Genomic DNA, 14,135 nt, shown 5'->3' on the forward strand with positions numbered 1-14,135 from the left:
CGGCAGCGGTACGCTTTATGGAACAGCGGCAACAGAAAGCAAAAGGTTGATTTTCTGCATTATTAAAAATATACTTTATTGTGCAGACATCCTTATAGTAGCTACCATCCGAATAATCGGTCCAACGGAAAGTCAATCGAAATATTCCGGAGAAAACTTAGCAAGCTGTTGCTTATATGTTATTTCTGGCACTTTTTGGAATAGTTTTTATGCCAATTTATTATCATTATGGAGATGATTAGATGCGATGGTAACTTCTTGGACAATTTCACGAACTGATACAGAAATTAGAGTAGTTTAAGAACACACATTTATTGGTGGGTGGTAAGACGTCGATGTGTCCCGAATAGGTGGTTGGGGGCCTTCCAAGCTTTGAAGCTCCTTTTCTTGGCTGGGCAGCGACATGGGTTGAGAATCGCGGATCATCGCTCGCGACTTTGTCCCAGGTACCGCTTCTTCAGTTCCAAATTGAGACAGGTTGGAGGTTTCCCCGCACGTTGTGCGAATTTACAGTAATTTCTCTCTGGTCCAATACCTCCTTAGTGGGGATCATCACCCTTCTTGCACTTCGCCTTGCGGGACTTGCGGCGGCGTGGCTTTGAGCAGCTTTTCTTAGACTTGCGGCTCTTGCGTTTCTTGCAAGCGGACTTCCTGCGTCTGCGCTTGCCACAAGCCGACTTCTTTCGCTTAGACTTTCCGCAGCTGCGCTTACTTTTGCGTTTCATGCCACAGTCCACCTCGTCCAGGGAGAAACCCGAAGGAACCACTGAAAGAGATCCCGTGCTGTATAATGACCTCACTTTCCTGCAGAGCAGGCTGCTCTTGCTTTGCTCACTCGGAGCTATTGAGCTGGCTGATCGATATCCGGACTGTTGGGACCACAAAAGAGTTGCTGCACTCATTGGTGGACTTAGATGCACAAGGAACTCACCCGTCGGTACCGGGCTCGGTGCTCTGGGGACATCGCCCTCCAACGCTGCGTCGCGGCATTTGCAAACCCCTGCCCAAGGTGCTTGGATCCAAACCGGCGCTTACATTCCCGCATGTAATTTAAAAACGCGACAGCGGAGCTCCTTCTGGACGAATCTGGGAGGGCGACATCGACGTCGCTGCTCCCCAATTCGGTTTCCGATGAGGGCTGTGCATTGTCGACTTCCAATTCGATTGAGGAAGTGAATTCATTGCTCGAATTTACACTGGACACTGACATTGTATCTCAAAAGAATTAACAACAAATTTGGGAAAAATCTAGAAGTTATAAATGGAAGCTCACAAAAAACTTAACAATTTGGATTTGTAGCTAGATGTTTCTCGTATGAATAACAAACTTACACTGAACTGAGGCCTGGCCTTGCTTTCGACCAAACAATTTTTGTTCAAGTGAAAACTCAGAGACTCCATTGACTGGGTATTTTTTAGGAATATTTATGGACATTTTTCCAATTTCAAGGCTCTTCAAAGTCCTTTCAATATCTAAGCTGGGAGAAGTAAAAGCTAAAAGACAGCCATCGTCGTACAGACCAATTAACCTGCTCACATGTCCTTCAAAGCTATTTGAAAAATGCACATAAGCGCATTGTACCAACATAGTACCATCGCATCAATGCGGCTTTCGAGAAAAGCACTTAACGATTGAGCAGGTCAACCGCATCACGTCAGAGGTGCGTACTGCATTTGAACAGCGGGATTACTGCACGGCACTATTCGAAAACGTAGGACAAGCATTTCTCCGAGTCTGGCTAGACGGACTTATGTACGGAATCACAAAGCTGCTGACCAATCCTCTACGCCTTGTGCATGACGGATATACCTAAACATAACCAGGTAACAACCTCAACGTTTGCTTACTCCAGATGCCCAGTGAAGGCACCGGCACAACTAGTCCTCCATCTACTAGCTGCTGAGAGATGGCGACAACGAATATAAATTAAAGCATGTTGCTTTTACTCTTAACAAACACAGCTGTCCTTCTTTGGTACTAAACAAGGCACGCGTCGTGCTAAATATACCTGGGCGTCCATCTGGACAGGCGTTCACCTGGCGCCAGCCCATAGAAGCCAAGAAGACTCTTCGCACAGTTAAAGCAAGTCACTTCCACTGGCTAATAAGCCGTCACTCTCCCCTAAGCTGGGACTATAAAGTCCTCCTATAAAGAAAATTCGACACTGTCCAGCGAGCACAGTCCAGAATCCTGAGAACCATCACTCAGGCACCAAGGTCTCTCCACAGAGACTTGCACATCAAACTCGTCAAGGATGAGATACTAGGACAATTACCAAAAAATCAAGCACAGCTCGCCTCCCACCGGTACTCCCAACTTTGCAGACACAGCCTACTGCAGAGAAAAGATGAAATAAATAACAATAAATTAGAATACGAATACCTTCTGATACCTTCTGGTTAGTCTCTTACTTAAAAGTGGAGATGCAATAAACACATAAGATATCTGTACAAAAAAATATATGCAGGATGCGCCATCTTTTATTGCGCTGTGAAAATATCGAACAACCGATTTACAACAAGAGGTATTTTTATATAGTTTGGTCCTTTATAGTTAATTCAGAATCATTTTTAAGCACAGTATCAATCAAGTGGTCACATTTCTTGGTAACAATAAAACATGATCTTTTGGCAGATTCTTCAAATACTTTTTGGAGATCCTCGGGAGGTATGGCACCAATGTTTTCCTTGAGCTCTTCTATGGTTTGCTGGCGTGAACTTTGCTTTTCAAATAACCCCACAAAAAGAAGTTCGGAGTCGTCAAATTGGGAGATCTGGATATCTTCCCTTTTTTGTTGCCAGACGTCCAGGGAAACCTGAATAAAACCAGTAACCGCTTAGACCCAAGCCAAATAAAATAATATTAGTCACACGGCAGCGGTACGCTTTATGGAACAGCGGCAACAGAAAGCAAAAGGTTGATTTTCTGCATTATTAAAAATATACTTTATTGTGCAGACATCCTTATAGTAGCTACCATCCGAATAATCGGTCCAACGGAAAGTCAATCGAAATATTCCGGAGAAAACTTAGCAAGCTGTTGCTTATATGTTATTTCTGGCACTTTTTGGAATAGTTTTTATGCCAATTTATTATCATTATGGAGATGATTAGATGCGATGGTAACTTCTTGGACAATTTCACGAACTGATACAGAAATTAGAGTAGTTTAAGAACACACATTTATTGGTGGGTGGTAAGACGTCGATGTGTCCCGAATAGGTGGTTGGGGGCCTTCCAAGCTTTGAAGCTCCTTTTCTTGGCTGGGCAGCGACATGGGTTGAGAATCGCGGATCATCGCTCGCGACTTTGTCCCAGGTACCGCTTCTTCAGTTCCAAATTGAGACAGGTTGGAGGTTTCCCCGCTCGTTGTGCGAATTTACAGTAATTTCTCTCTGGTCCAATACCTCCTTAGTGGGGATCATCACCCTTCTTGCACTTCGCCTTGCGGGACTTGCGGCGGCGTGGCTTTGAGCAGCTTTTCTTAGACTTGCGGCTCTTGCGTTTCTTGCAAGCGGACTTCCTGCGTCTGCGCTTGCCACAAGCCGACTTCTTTCGCTTAGACTTTCCGCAGCTGCGCTTACTTTTGCGTTTCATGCCAGAGTCCACCTCGTCCAGGGAGAAACCCGAATGAACCACTGAAAGAGCTCCCGTGCTGCATAATGCCTTCTTTTCACTGCTCTTGCTTGGCTTAATGGAGCTGGCAGATCGATATTCGGACTGTTGGGACCACAAAGGAGTTGCTGCACTCATTGGTGGACTTAGATGCACAAGGAACTCACCCGTCGGTACCGGGCTCGGTGCTCTGGGGACATCGCCCTCCAACGCTGCGTCGCGGCATTTGCAAACCCCTGCCCAAGGTGCTTGGATCCAAACCGGCGCTTACATTCCCGCATGTAATTTAAAAACGCGGCAGCGGAGCTCCTTCTGGACGAATCTGGGAGGGCGACATCGACGTCGCTGCTCCCCAATTCGGTTTCCGATGAGGGCTTTGCATTGTCGACTTCCAATTCGATTGAGGAAGCGAATTGAGTGCGTAAATCGGATTCATTGCTCGAATTTACCCTGGACACTGACATTGTATCTCAAAAGAATTAACAACAAATTTGGGAAAAATCTAGAAGTTATAAATGGAAGCTCACAAAAAACTTAACAATTTGGATTTGTAGCTAGATGTTTCTCGTATGAATAACAAACTTACACTGAACTGAGGCCTGGCCTTGCTTTCGACCAAACAATTTTTGTTCAAGTGAAAACTCAGAGACTCCATTGACTGGGTATTTTTGTGTGTTTCCAAATTCCTTTTGAGTTTGGAAAGGCAGGATCAGGCTATTGTTGACAAAAGTTCCCTCTCTTTGTAGAGAAAATCGATCTGCATTAAGTGAAGCTTTTACCATTAAAGAGTATGTACTGGCATTCCCTTGTTCGCTCCTTTGTTCCCCTTTTTTCTCACTTGTTTTTATGTATTTAGACCATAAATTATCGCCCATAAATTGCCATTAGCTGGGAAAGGAGAATGCAGTCCTGCAGAATGGAGTCCTGGAGTTGGGTTAATTAAAGTGCAGTATAGCACTGGTGGTAGTTGTTAGGTGGGCTGTGGGGTGTGCGGGGTGGGGTGGAGCGGTCCTCAACTAACTTTAATTGCAGCTGCAAAAGGGCTGTGCCGTGCCCCTGCCACACGCAGATTTTCGAGAGTGCAAAAACAATGAGGGCCAGCGAAATGAGGCAAAAACTTTCATGGTGCCACAAAATGGAGCGCCCGTGTGTGTGTGTGTGTGTGTGTGTGTGTGTGTGTGTGTAGGAATCAATAGGAGGAGGGAAAACTTGAAGCTCGTTTGCAGGCCCATTAGCAAGCAAAAAAGTGTGCCCTGTGCAATTAGTTTTCCCATTTTTCCTGGCTCCTCTTTGCTTTTTCCGTTTCGGTTTCTCTTGTTTCGGTTTTTCTACGTAACAAGTTTACTTTTTAAATTGATTTCAACAGACTTTGTAACAACTTCCGTTTCCGCTTCCACACACACACACACACACACACACGCGTATGTGGTGGTGTGCGTGTGCGTGATTGTGTGTTCTTTCGTTTAAGTTTCGACATTTGCCATCCAATCAACTTTTACCCTGCGTTTTCGCACTCTCTTTCTCTCTTTCTCCCTTTTTGTCACGTCATGTCAATAATATGTCTCTCTTTCTCTCTCAGCCTCCCCGCTCTTCCGCCCCATTGCTGTTTCCAATTTTTAACTACAATTTCATTGAGCTTACATTTAATTTGGAATTAATTTTTAATCATTCTCAATTGAATTAAAACGCGTTGGCTGCCACAGCTCTGACAAAATGAAACTTTTGCCCTGCCACCTGCCACACAAAAACCGTGTCCCTACGCTGCCCCCAAATGCTGCTCCGACACGGCCTCCAGCCCACCAGGGAGAAGGGGGTTCCCAGCCCGCGCTTGCGGTTGGCATGTTGTAAATAAATTAGCTCCATTCATTATTGAAACGAAAATGCGTTAATATTAATTATAAACTATTCTCCATTCGCATTCTCTCGTTGCAGCTGCGGCGCCCAAGCGGAAATTAACTTCTGGGTGAGTGGAAGTTGCAGCAATAATTGCACAAAATGTGCTATGGCTCGACTACGTGGCACCTAGTAATTGGATCCAACCATAGCCTGCATTCCGAAGGGGTTTTCGACCAGAAATGATTTCGCATTGCCCCCGCCGCTGCGGCGCGCTTAGCGCGTGCCTCAATTATGGCCGAGCCAAGGCAACATGCCACTTGAATGCATCGCGGAGCAGCAACAAAGTTGCACTCCGGCGAAATGTCAAGGGAAGAAGCTCAGGTGGAAACTCTGGCGGAAGCTCTGGCCAAGTGTTTAACCCAGTTTGCAGTTTTGTGCCCAGCTTCCTCTACCGCTGTATGGCGCAGTTTTATGGCCATCCTTTGTTGCCATTGTTGTCGATGGCTGGCGCTTGTTTGTTGGCTGTTTGTTGGTTTGTTGGCTTGTTAGTTGTTTGCTGCTATTGCACTTGCTGCACGTAATTGTTGCACTGCCGGTCGGGACTCGTGAAAAAGTTATTAAAATGAAAAAGGCAAGATGCGAATCGATTATGCTGCATGCTGCAGCGGCACAGCGGCCGAAAGGATTCGCACAATTGCCCCAAACTTGTGGCACACAAAAAACTTTTATTTCGGCACACCCGATCCGATCCGAACCGAGAGAACGCAAAAACTTTAAATTGACATCGAATGGCAGAGCCGAAAGCTGCTGCAAAGAAAATCCCGAAAACCGAAACAAAAGTGAAAAGTTCTCTGGCAGTGTGTGAGGAAAGTTTTCCCTGCTCTTATTTTCTTTTATTTTCTTTGCAGAGATGATAAGCTAGTCGGCCCCCCACTCACTCTATCTGGCACGCACGCTTTTCGATTAAGCGCAGCATCTAAAACAGAGCCCTGAGATCGACACAGTCCCTGGCAACAGTATAACCAAAGCCAGAGCATGTGCCACCTCTTGTGCCCGTGCCTGTGCCTGTCCCTGTCTCTGTTTGTAATGCGAGTTTAACAACTGAATTGTTGACTGACATTTAAATTTTCCGGCACAATTTGCATTTCTTTCGGCCCGTTCGTTTGTCCTGTCACTTGTCGGGGGCTTTGTGTGTGTGGAGCTTATGCAAATAATAAGCATTTCCTTTCGGGTGTCTCCATTACTTGCCTGCCACGTCTAATTTCGACAAACTTTTGAGGGCAACAGCCCCAAAGCCACCACATGCCCAAGAACCACGACCCCCATGGCCCCCAAGACCGTGCTCGTCTTCGTGTTAGAGTTGGCAAACAAATTTCAATTGCGAGTTGGCAAATTTTCATTCCTTTGATGTAATTTTCTGTGGCACTTGGCCTGCACTTTGGCACCGGCATTTGGCCACATGTTCTTTCAGGGGTGCTCGTGCCCCCTCGTTGCAATTAAATATGAAAAGTATTTCTCGTTGTCCGCCAAACTGGAAGGAAACTTGGCTGGGGGAAATCCATGAAAATCCATTTGGTTGGGGCTTATCTGCAATCCGCTGTTGACAGCGCAGCCAAAAGGAAATGCAACGTTACCCCCCCCCCCCCCCTCGAAATGCAATTTGCATGCCAAGAAATAATTTTATAGCTCTGTGATTCCCGGCCCGAAATGGAATTCGCATTCATTGAAAATGTCTTTGGCAGCTTTGGAGAACCGAACCTCAATGGAAGCTGACAGCTGAGGATTTTCCGCTATAGCCATCCCCATCGCCGTCCCCATCCCCATCCCCATCCCCATCCCCATCCCCTTGCCCTTCAACAAGTGTCGTTCTAATAATGCTCGACATTTCTGCAGCGTAATTGCGAGTGGAACATCTTGGGGCCAAGCGGCGTATGCGCAATCTCATTGTCACTTTGTGGATCAGGGGGAAAAGGAAGAGCCACACATACTACTAGTACACTGAGAGAATGGTCGTTGCTCTAACATTTTATTATTATTTTCCATGGTCACAACTCATTGAAGGACGAAGCTGTTGCACTTTATTTGGCTGTAATCAAATTAGGAGAAACATATTCCAAGGAATTTTCTAAATGGCACGAGAGTAGAAAATTGGGAAAAATTAGAAAATTTCATTGTCACTTCAGCTCCAAGAAGAGGCACGAGTCAGAGAAAGTTTTGATCCTCAAATTTAAAAGGAAATGAGTAAATATTTGCCACTGAATTTATGACTTGAAGTAAACCAGCCATTCTTTGAGAAATCTATTGTGCTATTCTGCTGTTAATATTATAAATAAAAGCTAGAAACTTCTAGAAATATATTTAAAAATGTTGGCAGAATTATTTTGTAATGCAGGAAAATCATAATGTAAATGTTCTCAAAATTTGGCAAACTGTGGTGGGAACGAGGGGTGAAAGAGAGTGGGTGTTTGTGTGTGTGTGTGTGTGTGGGTGGGTGCCCATGGCCTCTTGTGGCTTTGACAGCCGACAACTGACACTTGAGGGCGCCGCCCGTTAATGTCGTTTACCATATTTACGCTTTAAACGTTATTTATTTGCCGCCCGAGTCACTGCCACCACTGTCCCCCTCTTCTGCTGTCAGCTGTGTGCCACTCAAGTTTGATATTGTCAAAAAGTGTGGCAAGCCCAAAGTGTTAAGCGCTCTGGCAGCAGCAACAGCAGCAGCAGCACCACCAATCCATCCCACAGAAGCAGCTCCTAAATGGGTTATGGATGAGAGTGTGGAAGATATTTTGGTGGAGATTTCGCTGGGCTTTGGCTAAGTCCAGAATGCCACACTAAGTGGCTTTTTATCAAATGTACTTACGAGCATGCCACCCAGGATATATTGTGTATATATAAACGTGGATTTGTTGTTTGGCTTTTGTGTCAGCCGGGGATGAGGCAGGGCGGGTAAAAGGCCAGCGAAACACTCTGCCCGAGCGGACGGGGTCAGAGTGCCTAAAATAACAATGATTAAATGTAATTTTGGGGACCTTCCATCCCCCCTTTTGGCCCCTGGAAAGCTCTATAGTCTAATTGCAATGGGGTTTCTGCTTTCTGCCGTAGAAGGAATAAGGGTTAAGCGGTATGGTTAATGTCTGGTTCTGGGTCTGGGTCCTTTGATTGTGTTGTAAGCTGGAGGCATGATTCAAGCATGAACCGTGCCACGAGAACAGTGACACCCACTCTGACAATATCAACTGCACCAACACCAGCGAGAAACCACCAACACTTTCAACAGCAGCCATTGGAAGAAGCCTAAAGCTGTGTAGTGCGACTACGGGATACCCTATAATTTGAAAATGATCTATAATTCTCAAAGACTCCATGGCGTCGGATATTGGTGGATCGTTTAGCTTTCATTGCCTCTTAGATCACGGTGCCTATGCAGACACAAAGATCCGCTGGCGAATGCTTCGTCCTGCTCGTTGCAAATAGTTTCTGCGCCCAATATACCCTTTGAACTCTAGGAACAAGGCATGTCAGAACACTCGAAAACACCGAAAATGAAGTTGTTGGGAAGTTTGTCTGCTGTTCGCTTCTGCGTCCGTCGCCCTTCATGTTTGCTTTCTCTCCAACTTGTCACGAATGAAGAGCACGGTGCCAGGGATCTATGTGTCTCTCTGCTCTGCTCTGCTCTGCTCTGCTCTTCCCCGCCCTGTTGGCTGCCACCACAATGAGGGCTGTGCGTAGTGGCGTAGTGCGAATGTCGCTGCCGTGGCCTCTGATGTTGCCGCCGTGCACTGTCAACAGCAGCAGCAGCACCACCACCACTTGATTCCAACACAAACAAGGACCCTCCCTCCCTCGCTGTGCCTCGCTTCGCTATACGTCGGACGTAATTACACGCTATGTCTGTTCCATTCAGCCACCAATCCACCCACCAGGAACCTCCCATGAACCGCCCCCTCTGGCTGTTTGATGTGCGTGTTTTATTTCGAGTGCCATTTGTTTTAATTAAAATTATTTAAAGCGCTTTCAGCTTCAAGTGCTGCCCCACAACGCGACAATTCAGCAACTTTCAGGGATCTCATGTACATGAAAAATGATAAAAACAATATGTTAGACGGGACGGACAGTAAACACAATGTTTTTCGCCATTTACATGATGTAGTGGATCGGTTTTAATTAAATTAGTGCGCATCCATTCCAGGCATTCAATTTCCACCAAAAACAGTATACAGAAAAGAGTTTAATGATATTTTCGTATGAAAAGTGAAGTAGCTTAAAAAAACATAAAAGCTTAATACAAATATATGATGATGAATAGTAAATATGGCTAGAGCGTAGAGCTTATCCACTAGTACATACAGGGGGTTCTATCAGGGTCTTTTTAGCAAAGAAAACTAAGGAAACCCTTATGTGGAATGAATATTTACACATTTAAGAAAAGGATTGTTGAAGAAAGCGAAAGATATGTTTTATTAAAAAAAGCCTATACCCCCACCCCTCCAAAAAAAAGCAGAAAATATTTATTGCCGCCTACAGCTGTAGTTTATTGTTCGCCCGAATTCACATTTTTGCTGATTTGTTTGCCAATGAATCGCCTTTTTATTTGTATATTTTTTTGTGGTAAACACCAAAACACAGCTAGCTAGACAGAGAGAGAAAGGGAGAGAGAGAGGCACTTAACAACGGAACGGTTGCTTGGCCATTTTGTTTGTGCTGTTGCTGTTTCTCTGTGCGTTTGTTTGTGCACACAAATGAGAAAAACCAACGTGGCAACCATAAAACATACACACACCCACATACATATCGTAGATACACGCACACACACATAGAGAGAGAGAGAGAGAGAGAGAGAGAGAGACAATCGCACTGACGTAGTCATGTTTGCACAATAAAATTTTCAACAATATACGCGACAGGGTCTGCTCGAGTCGGCTCTTTGTACTTGAGTAAATTGGATCTGTGCACAGGGCCGAAACAGGGCCGTGGGATGTTAAAATTAAATAAATATTTGCCTTAAAGCTTTACGCTGCCTGCGAGAGGAGCGTAACCAGACACCCACACGGCGCAGCACCCAGCGGTATTTAAAGCAGCCAACCGCAAGAAGAGACCCGGCCGGAATGGCGGCTGAAACCGAAACCCGAGGCGAAACAAAAGTCTCAAGCCTTCTCTCGAATGGAGAGGTCTTTGAGAAAGTATTTCTAGAGAGAGAAGTCATCGAGGTGGAACGCAGGGAAAGGTTCATACAATTCTTTTGAATGGGAAAAAGGTTGAATCGAGGTCTTTTCTTTGCACCGCCTGTACAGCTGCTCGGAGACAATAGTGGGATATTTTTAGAACTACGTTACTACCTATAAAATACCCGAATCTGCTGATCTGTTCCCCATACTCTAGGGAAGATTCCGATATGAGGGTTTACATATTTCTGGTGCTAATATCCGTGACAGCCCTCTGCCAAGCGGCGGGACGTGGTCCCAGCCATAGTGTCACATGGGGATCACGCTCCTTCCGGGACATGCATCTGCGGCGCGATATCATCACCGAGAAGTCCTCGTTTTTGAGAGTTGTCACAAGGGATTTAATCTTCAATCAAAATGTGAGTTGTACCACGACTATCCCCTTGGGATCTGCCCAGAGATTAATTGCAACTTGTTGTCAAAAGCACAAACTGGCCCGAACCATCACCCAAATCGTGATCACCGACCAGGTCCGCGACGGGCAGGGCGGCTATGCCTATCTGCAGGCAGGCGGCCCCCAGACCACCTACGCAAAGATCCACTTCAAGAGCCAGCGGAACAAGGGATTCAGCTTCATCGTGGATATCTATGGACTTTAAGCCGCCATTCAATGGATACTTTTAATTATACACGCACTGTAGCCCCCTTCTGACAGTTCTGATTGTTTGTTTATGGCCGGTGAATATTTATCCAACGGGTTTGTTTAGTCAGTGGATGCACATTTTTTGTGCATGAGTATGACCCACATTTCATGTCGGGCAATCGTACATTTACCATGTGTACTCAACATTTGAATATACAATTTGCCAGAGTCAAATGAACTGCAGTAATTTGTAGTTGGAGAGCGATATAGATATAGATACAGATAATTTGGTAAATTGTGTAAAAAGTAAAGCATTTTAAGCGTAACATATATGTTTGGGGAGTTTCGGTTATTTAATGACTGTTTAACATGAGACTACAACTTAAAATTGGGATATAAATAGCAAGCAGGAGAAAAAACTGGCACAAGGTGAAAATAGGATCTCAAAAGGGGATAATAGATTATTCCTCCTGCAAAAATCGCCACACAAAACTAGTTGTGGGAATTTCTGATTGCTGTAAATATTTAACAGAAACTTGATTCAGCACAGAAATAGCAACAATACAGAACTGTTGAGCCGTAAATCATTAATGCACTTATAGCCATTATAAAGGCCACATCAAAATGTGTGTTTGTGGCCAAGGTCGGTCGGTATAGGCCGAAATTTAAAGGTTATAGCCGCTCGATTCGATTGGAAAGACTAAGGTTATGGCTTGATGTGTGGTGGGGGGGTGGTTGTGGGTCTGGTTATTGCTCGTAATTACACTTCCCATTCAGGTACTAACGAGGCGAGTGCAATTTTCGGTTTGCCCTAAATGGGGGGAAAATGTTACGAGTAGCCCCAACAACAGTCGGTGCTATGGGGTGGCAGGCGGCAAGGAGGCGGGGAGGCAGGGAGGCGGTGTGCTTTTGCCATTTAGCAAATGTCAGGCACTTAGAGTCGCCTCGCTCCCTCACACACGCCCGTCCCGTGCTCTATGGCTGTCCTCCGTGAAAGTCAAATAAATCCAATCAACACACACACACATATCGTATCCCCGCCTGTGTATACACTCTTACATATGCAAATTAGCTGGGTTATAAAATTTAATGTATTGAATGGATCCCTGTGCAGGACCTGGAGCATCCCTGGGCATCCATTGATGCGTGCTGCAATACACAGAGTCCTGTCCGTATTGGAGGTACCGGGGCAACCATCAATCGTTAGGAATTAAAATTTTATTGTGCCATATTCCCCAAACGACCGACCGAAACGAAGCGGAGATGCCACACATCCCATAGATGCGCCATTTGCCCGATTCTTTTATGGATGGTAAGGCTTTTGAGGTGGAATCCAAAATGTAAATTGCTTGCCGGGTTCGCACGGATCAAACAACAAATATGTGGGTTAACAGGTGCTCAGGATTTGACATTCCCTTCTGGCTTCGACGTGCAACATCATGTAGAATGCAGTTGTGGCAGCTCTGATTGACGTCCGCTTTGCATACAAGAGAGAGAGAGGGAGAAAGAGGGAACTTACAGGATGTTACGGTTACCCCCTGCTGGTGACCTCAAACGCCAGTCAGTGGGAGAGCTTCGGCTCCCTTTCATGCAGGAGAAGCTGCCATTGGGGAGCAGGGTGGAGCCATATATTATGCATGTGGCTTGTTGTTGTTCGATAAAGTGTAAATTATGGGAAACTTGCCAGGCACTCAGTCCCCGTGTCCCTTCTGGGTATGCCACTACTCCTTGAATCCTTGGCCTTTTGCCACATCATTTCTGATATCTTTAGTGTCTGTCTGTCTGTCTGTCTATCGGTCCGGCTGTCCGTCTGCCTGTCTGCATGCGTGTATACCATATTGTTTGTTCAGTGAGTCGGAATGGAAGACCATTCGTAATTAAACACAATTTATTTACATGTTTAGAGATGACAGAATGTATGTTTCGGGCTTTAAAACAACTGAGGTGCTTCCATGGCTCATTTGCATGTGAAATTGATTGGAAATTGTGTCTCAGTGTCTGTCGTAGCATTAACCGAAGGAATTACGAACTTTCTCTAGCTTTTTCCTTCTCTTTCTTGAGGGTTTAAGCCGAGATTTGCATTTGCCTTTGACGGCATCAGATTCCTTTACCTCTGTCCTCTCCGGGCCATGCCCTATTTCTATTTCCCCTTGACACCGCCCTTAATTTTTCCCTTTCAACAAAAGCACAAAAGTGAGACGTCGTCTCGTTGTTCATTTCACAGCCAATTTTGTGCGTTATTTTTTCTTTTTACTGCTGCTGCATTTTCTCCGACCTTCTGCGCTTTCTTTTACAGTGTTTTTCCTGTCATGTCCTTGTCTTCAGTGGCCTTTTGTGCTAGGGTCTCTCTGCTGTTTCTGCTGTCTCTGGCATGCGGCATCGTTGCAAGTGTGAAAGCAGCCAGCAAACGGATCCAGTGAGAGACTTTTGTTTTTCAATTGCCATTTGCCATATTTGCGGCAATTGTTTTCGTTTTTCCCAGGCAGTAAATGCAGTTGCTTCAAGTGAATCTTGGTTGCCACACAAAGGGTCTTATGTGGGGGGATACACCCCCAACAGATCTGTACGTACGTATGGCACGGCAAATTTTCGGCTTAAGTTTGACTCGTGCCGCACGGACTTTAGCTACAGTTATGGCGACTCCATCTTTCGGGGGAGGGAGGAGGATGGTTCGGGATACGATATGATAGAAGCTTGTTATGTGCATTCACTCGTTGCACAAAACACACAGATACAGATACAGATACGGATACAGACACAGACACACTGTTGCAGCTAGCTAGTTTCCTTTCCTTGCCTCCATTTCTTATGCTTATCAAGGGAAGCTTTTTCAACGTGCTAACAAACGAGCAAAAACAACACACATACACCGGGTC

The 14,135-nt window shown here is 45.4% G+C and overlaps 4 protein-coding genes across 6 annotated transcripts in view; 2 read left to right on the forward strand and 2 right to left on the reverse strand.

Annotated features, from left to right (window-relative positions):
• Window positions 1-14,135, forward strand: part of LOC108160214 (homeotic protein female sterile) — a 49,209-nt gene that overhangs the window by 22,362 nt on the left and 12,712 nt on the right. For 2 of the 3 annotated variants that reach the window (XM_017294062.2, XM_033390346.1), the window contains exon 2: window positions 5,548-5,578. The exons of the other annotated variant lie outside the window; for it this stretch is intronic. The gene's annotated coding sequence lies outside the window, so the exon portion shown is untranslated. The remainder of the gene's footprint in view (window positions 1-5,547; window positions 5,579-14,135) is intronic. 3 annotated transcript variants of the gene reach the window in all.
• On the reverse strand, window positions 178-1,348 carry LOC117187679 (histone-like protein 18C). Its single transcript, XM_033390352.1, has 2 exons — window positions 932-1,348; window positions 178-869 (listed from the first exon to the last, which is right to left on the reverse strand). Exons 1-2 carry the CDS (start codon window positions 1,208-1,210, stop codon window positions 540-542), a joined length of 609 nt encoding a protein of 202 aa, XP_033246243.1. The 5' UTR covers window positions 1,211-1,348; the 3' UTR covers window positions 178-539.
• LOC108160221 (histone-like protein 18C) lies at window positions 3,050-4,216 on the reverse strand. The gene is made up of 2 exons (XM_017294070.2): window positions 3,783-4,216; window positions 3,050-3,720 (listed from the first exon to the last, which is right to left on the reverse strand). Exons 1-2 carry the CDS (start codon window positions 4,077-4,079, stop codon window positions 3,412-3,414), a joined length of 606 nt encoding a protein of 201 aa, XP_017149559.1. The 5' UTR covers window positions 4,080-4,216; the 3' UTR covers window positions 3,050-3,411.
• On the forward strand, window positions 10,812-11,330 carry LOC117187680 (probable salivary secreted peptide). Its single transcript, XM_033390354.1, has 2 exons — window positions 10,812-11,035; window positions 11,102-11,330. The coding sequence occupies exons 1-2, from the start codon at window positions 10,847-10,849 to the stop codon at window positions 11,273-11,275; spliced, it is 363 nt and encodes a 120-aa protein (XP_033246245.1). The 5' UTR covers window positions 10,812-10,846; the 3' UTR covers window positions 11,276-11,330.

This window comes from Drosophila miranda, chromosome 3 (genome assembly GCF_003369915.1).
Source record: "Drosophila miranda strain MSH22 chromosome 3, D.miranda_PacBio2.1, whole genome shotgun sequence".
NCBI lineage: Eukaryota > Metazoa > Arthropoda > Insecta > Diptera > Drosophilidae > Drosophila > Drosophila miranda.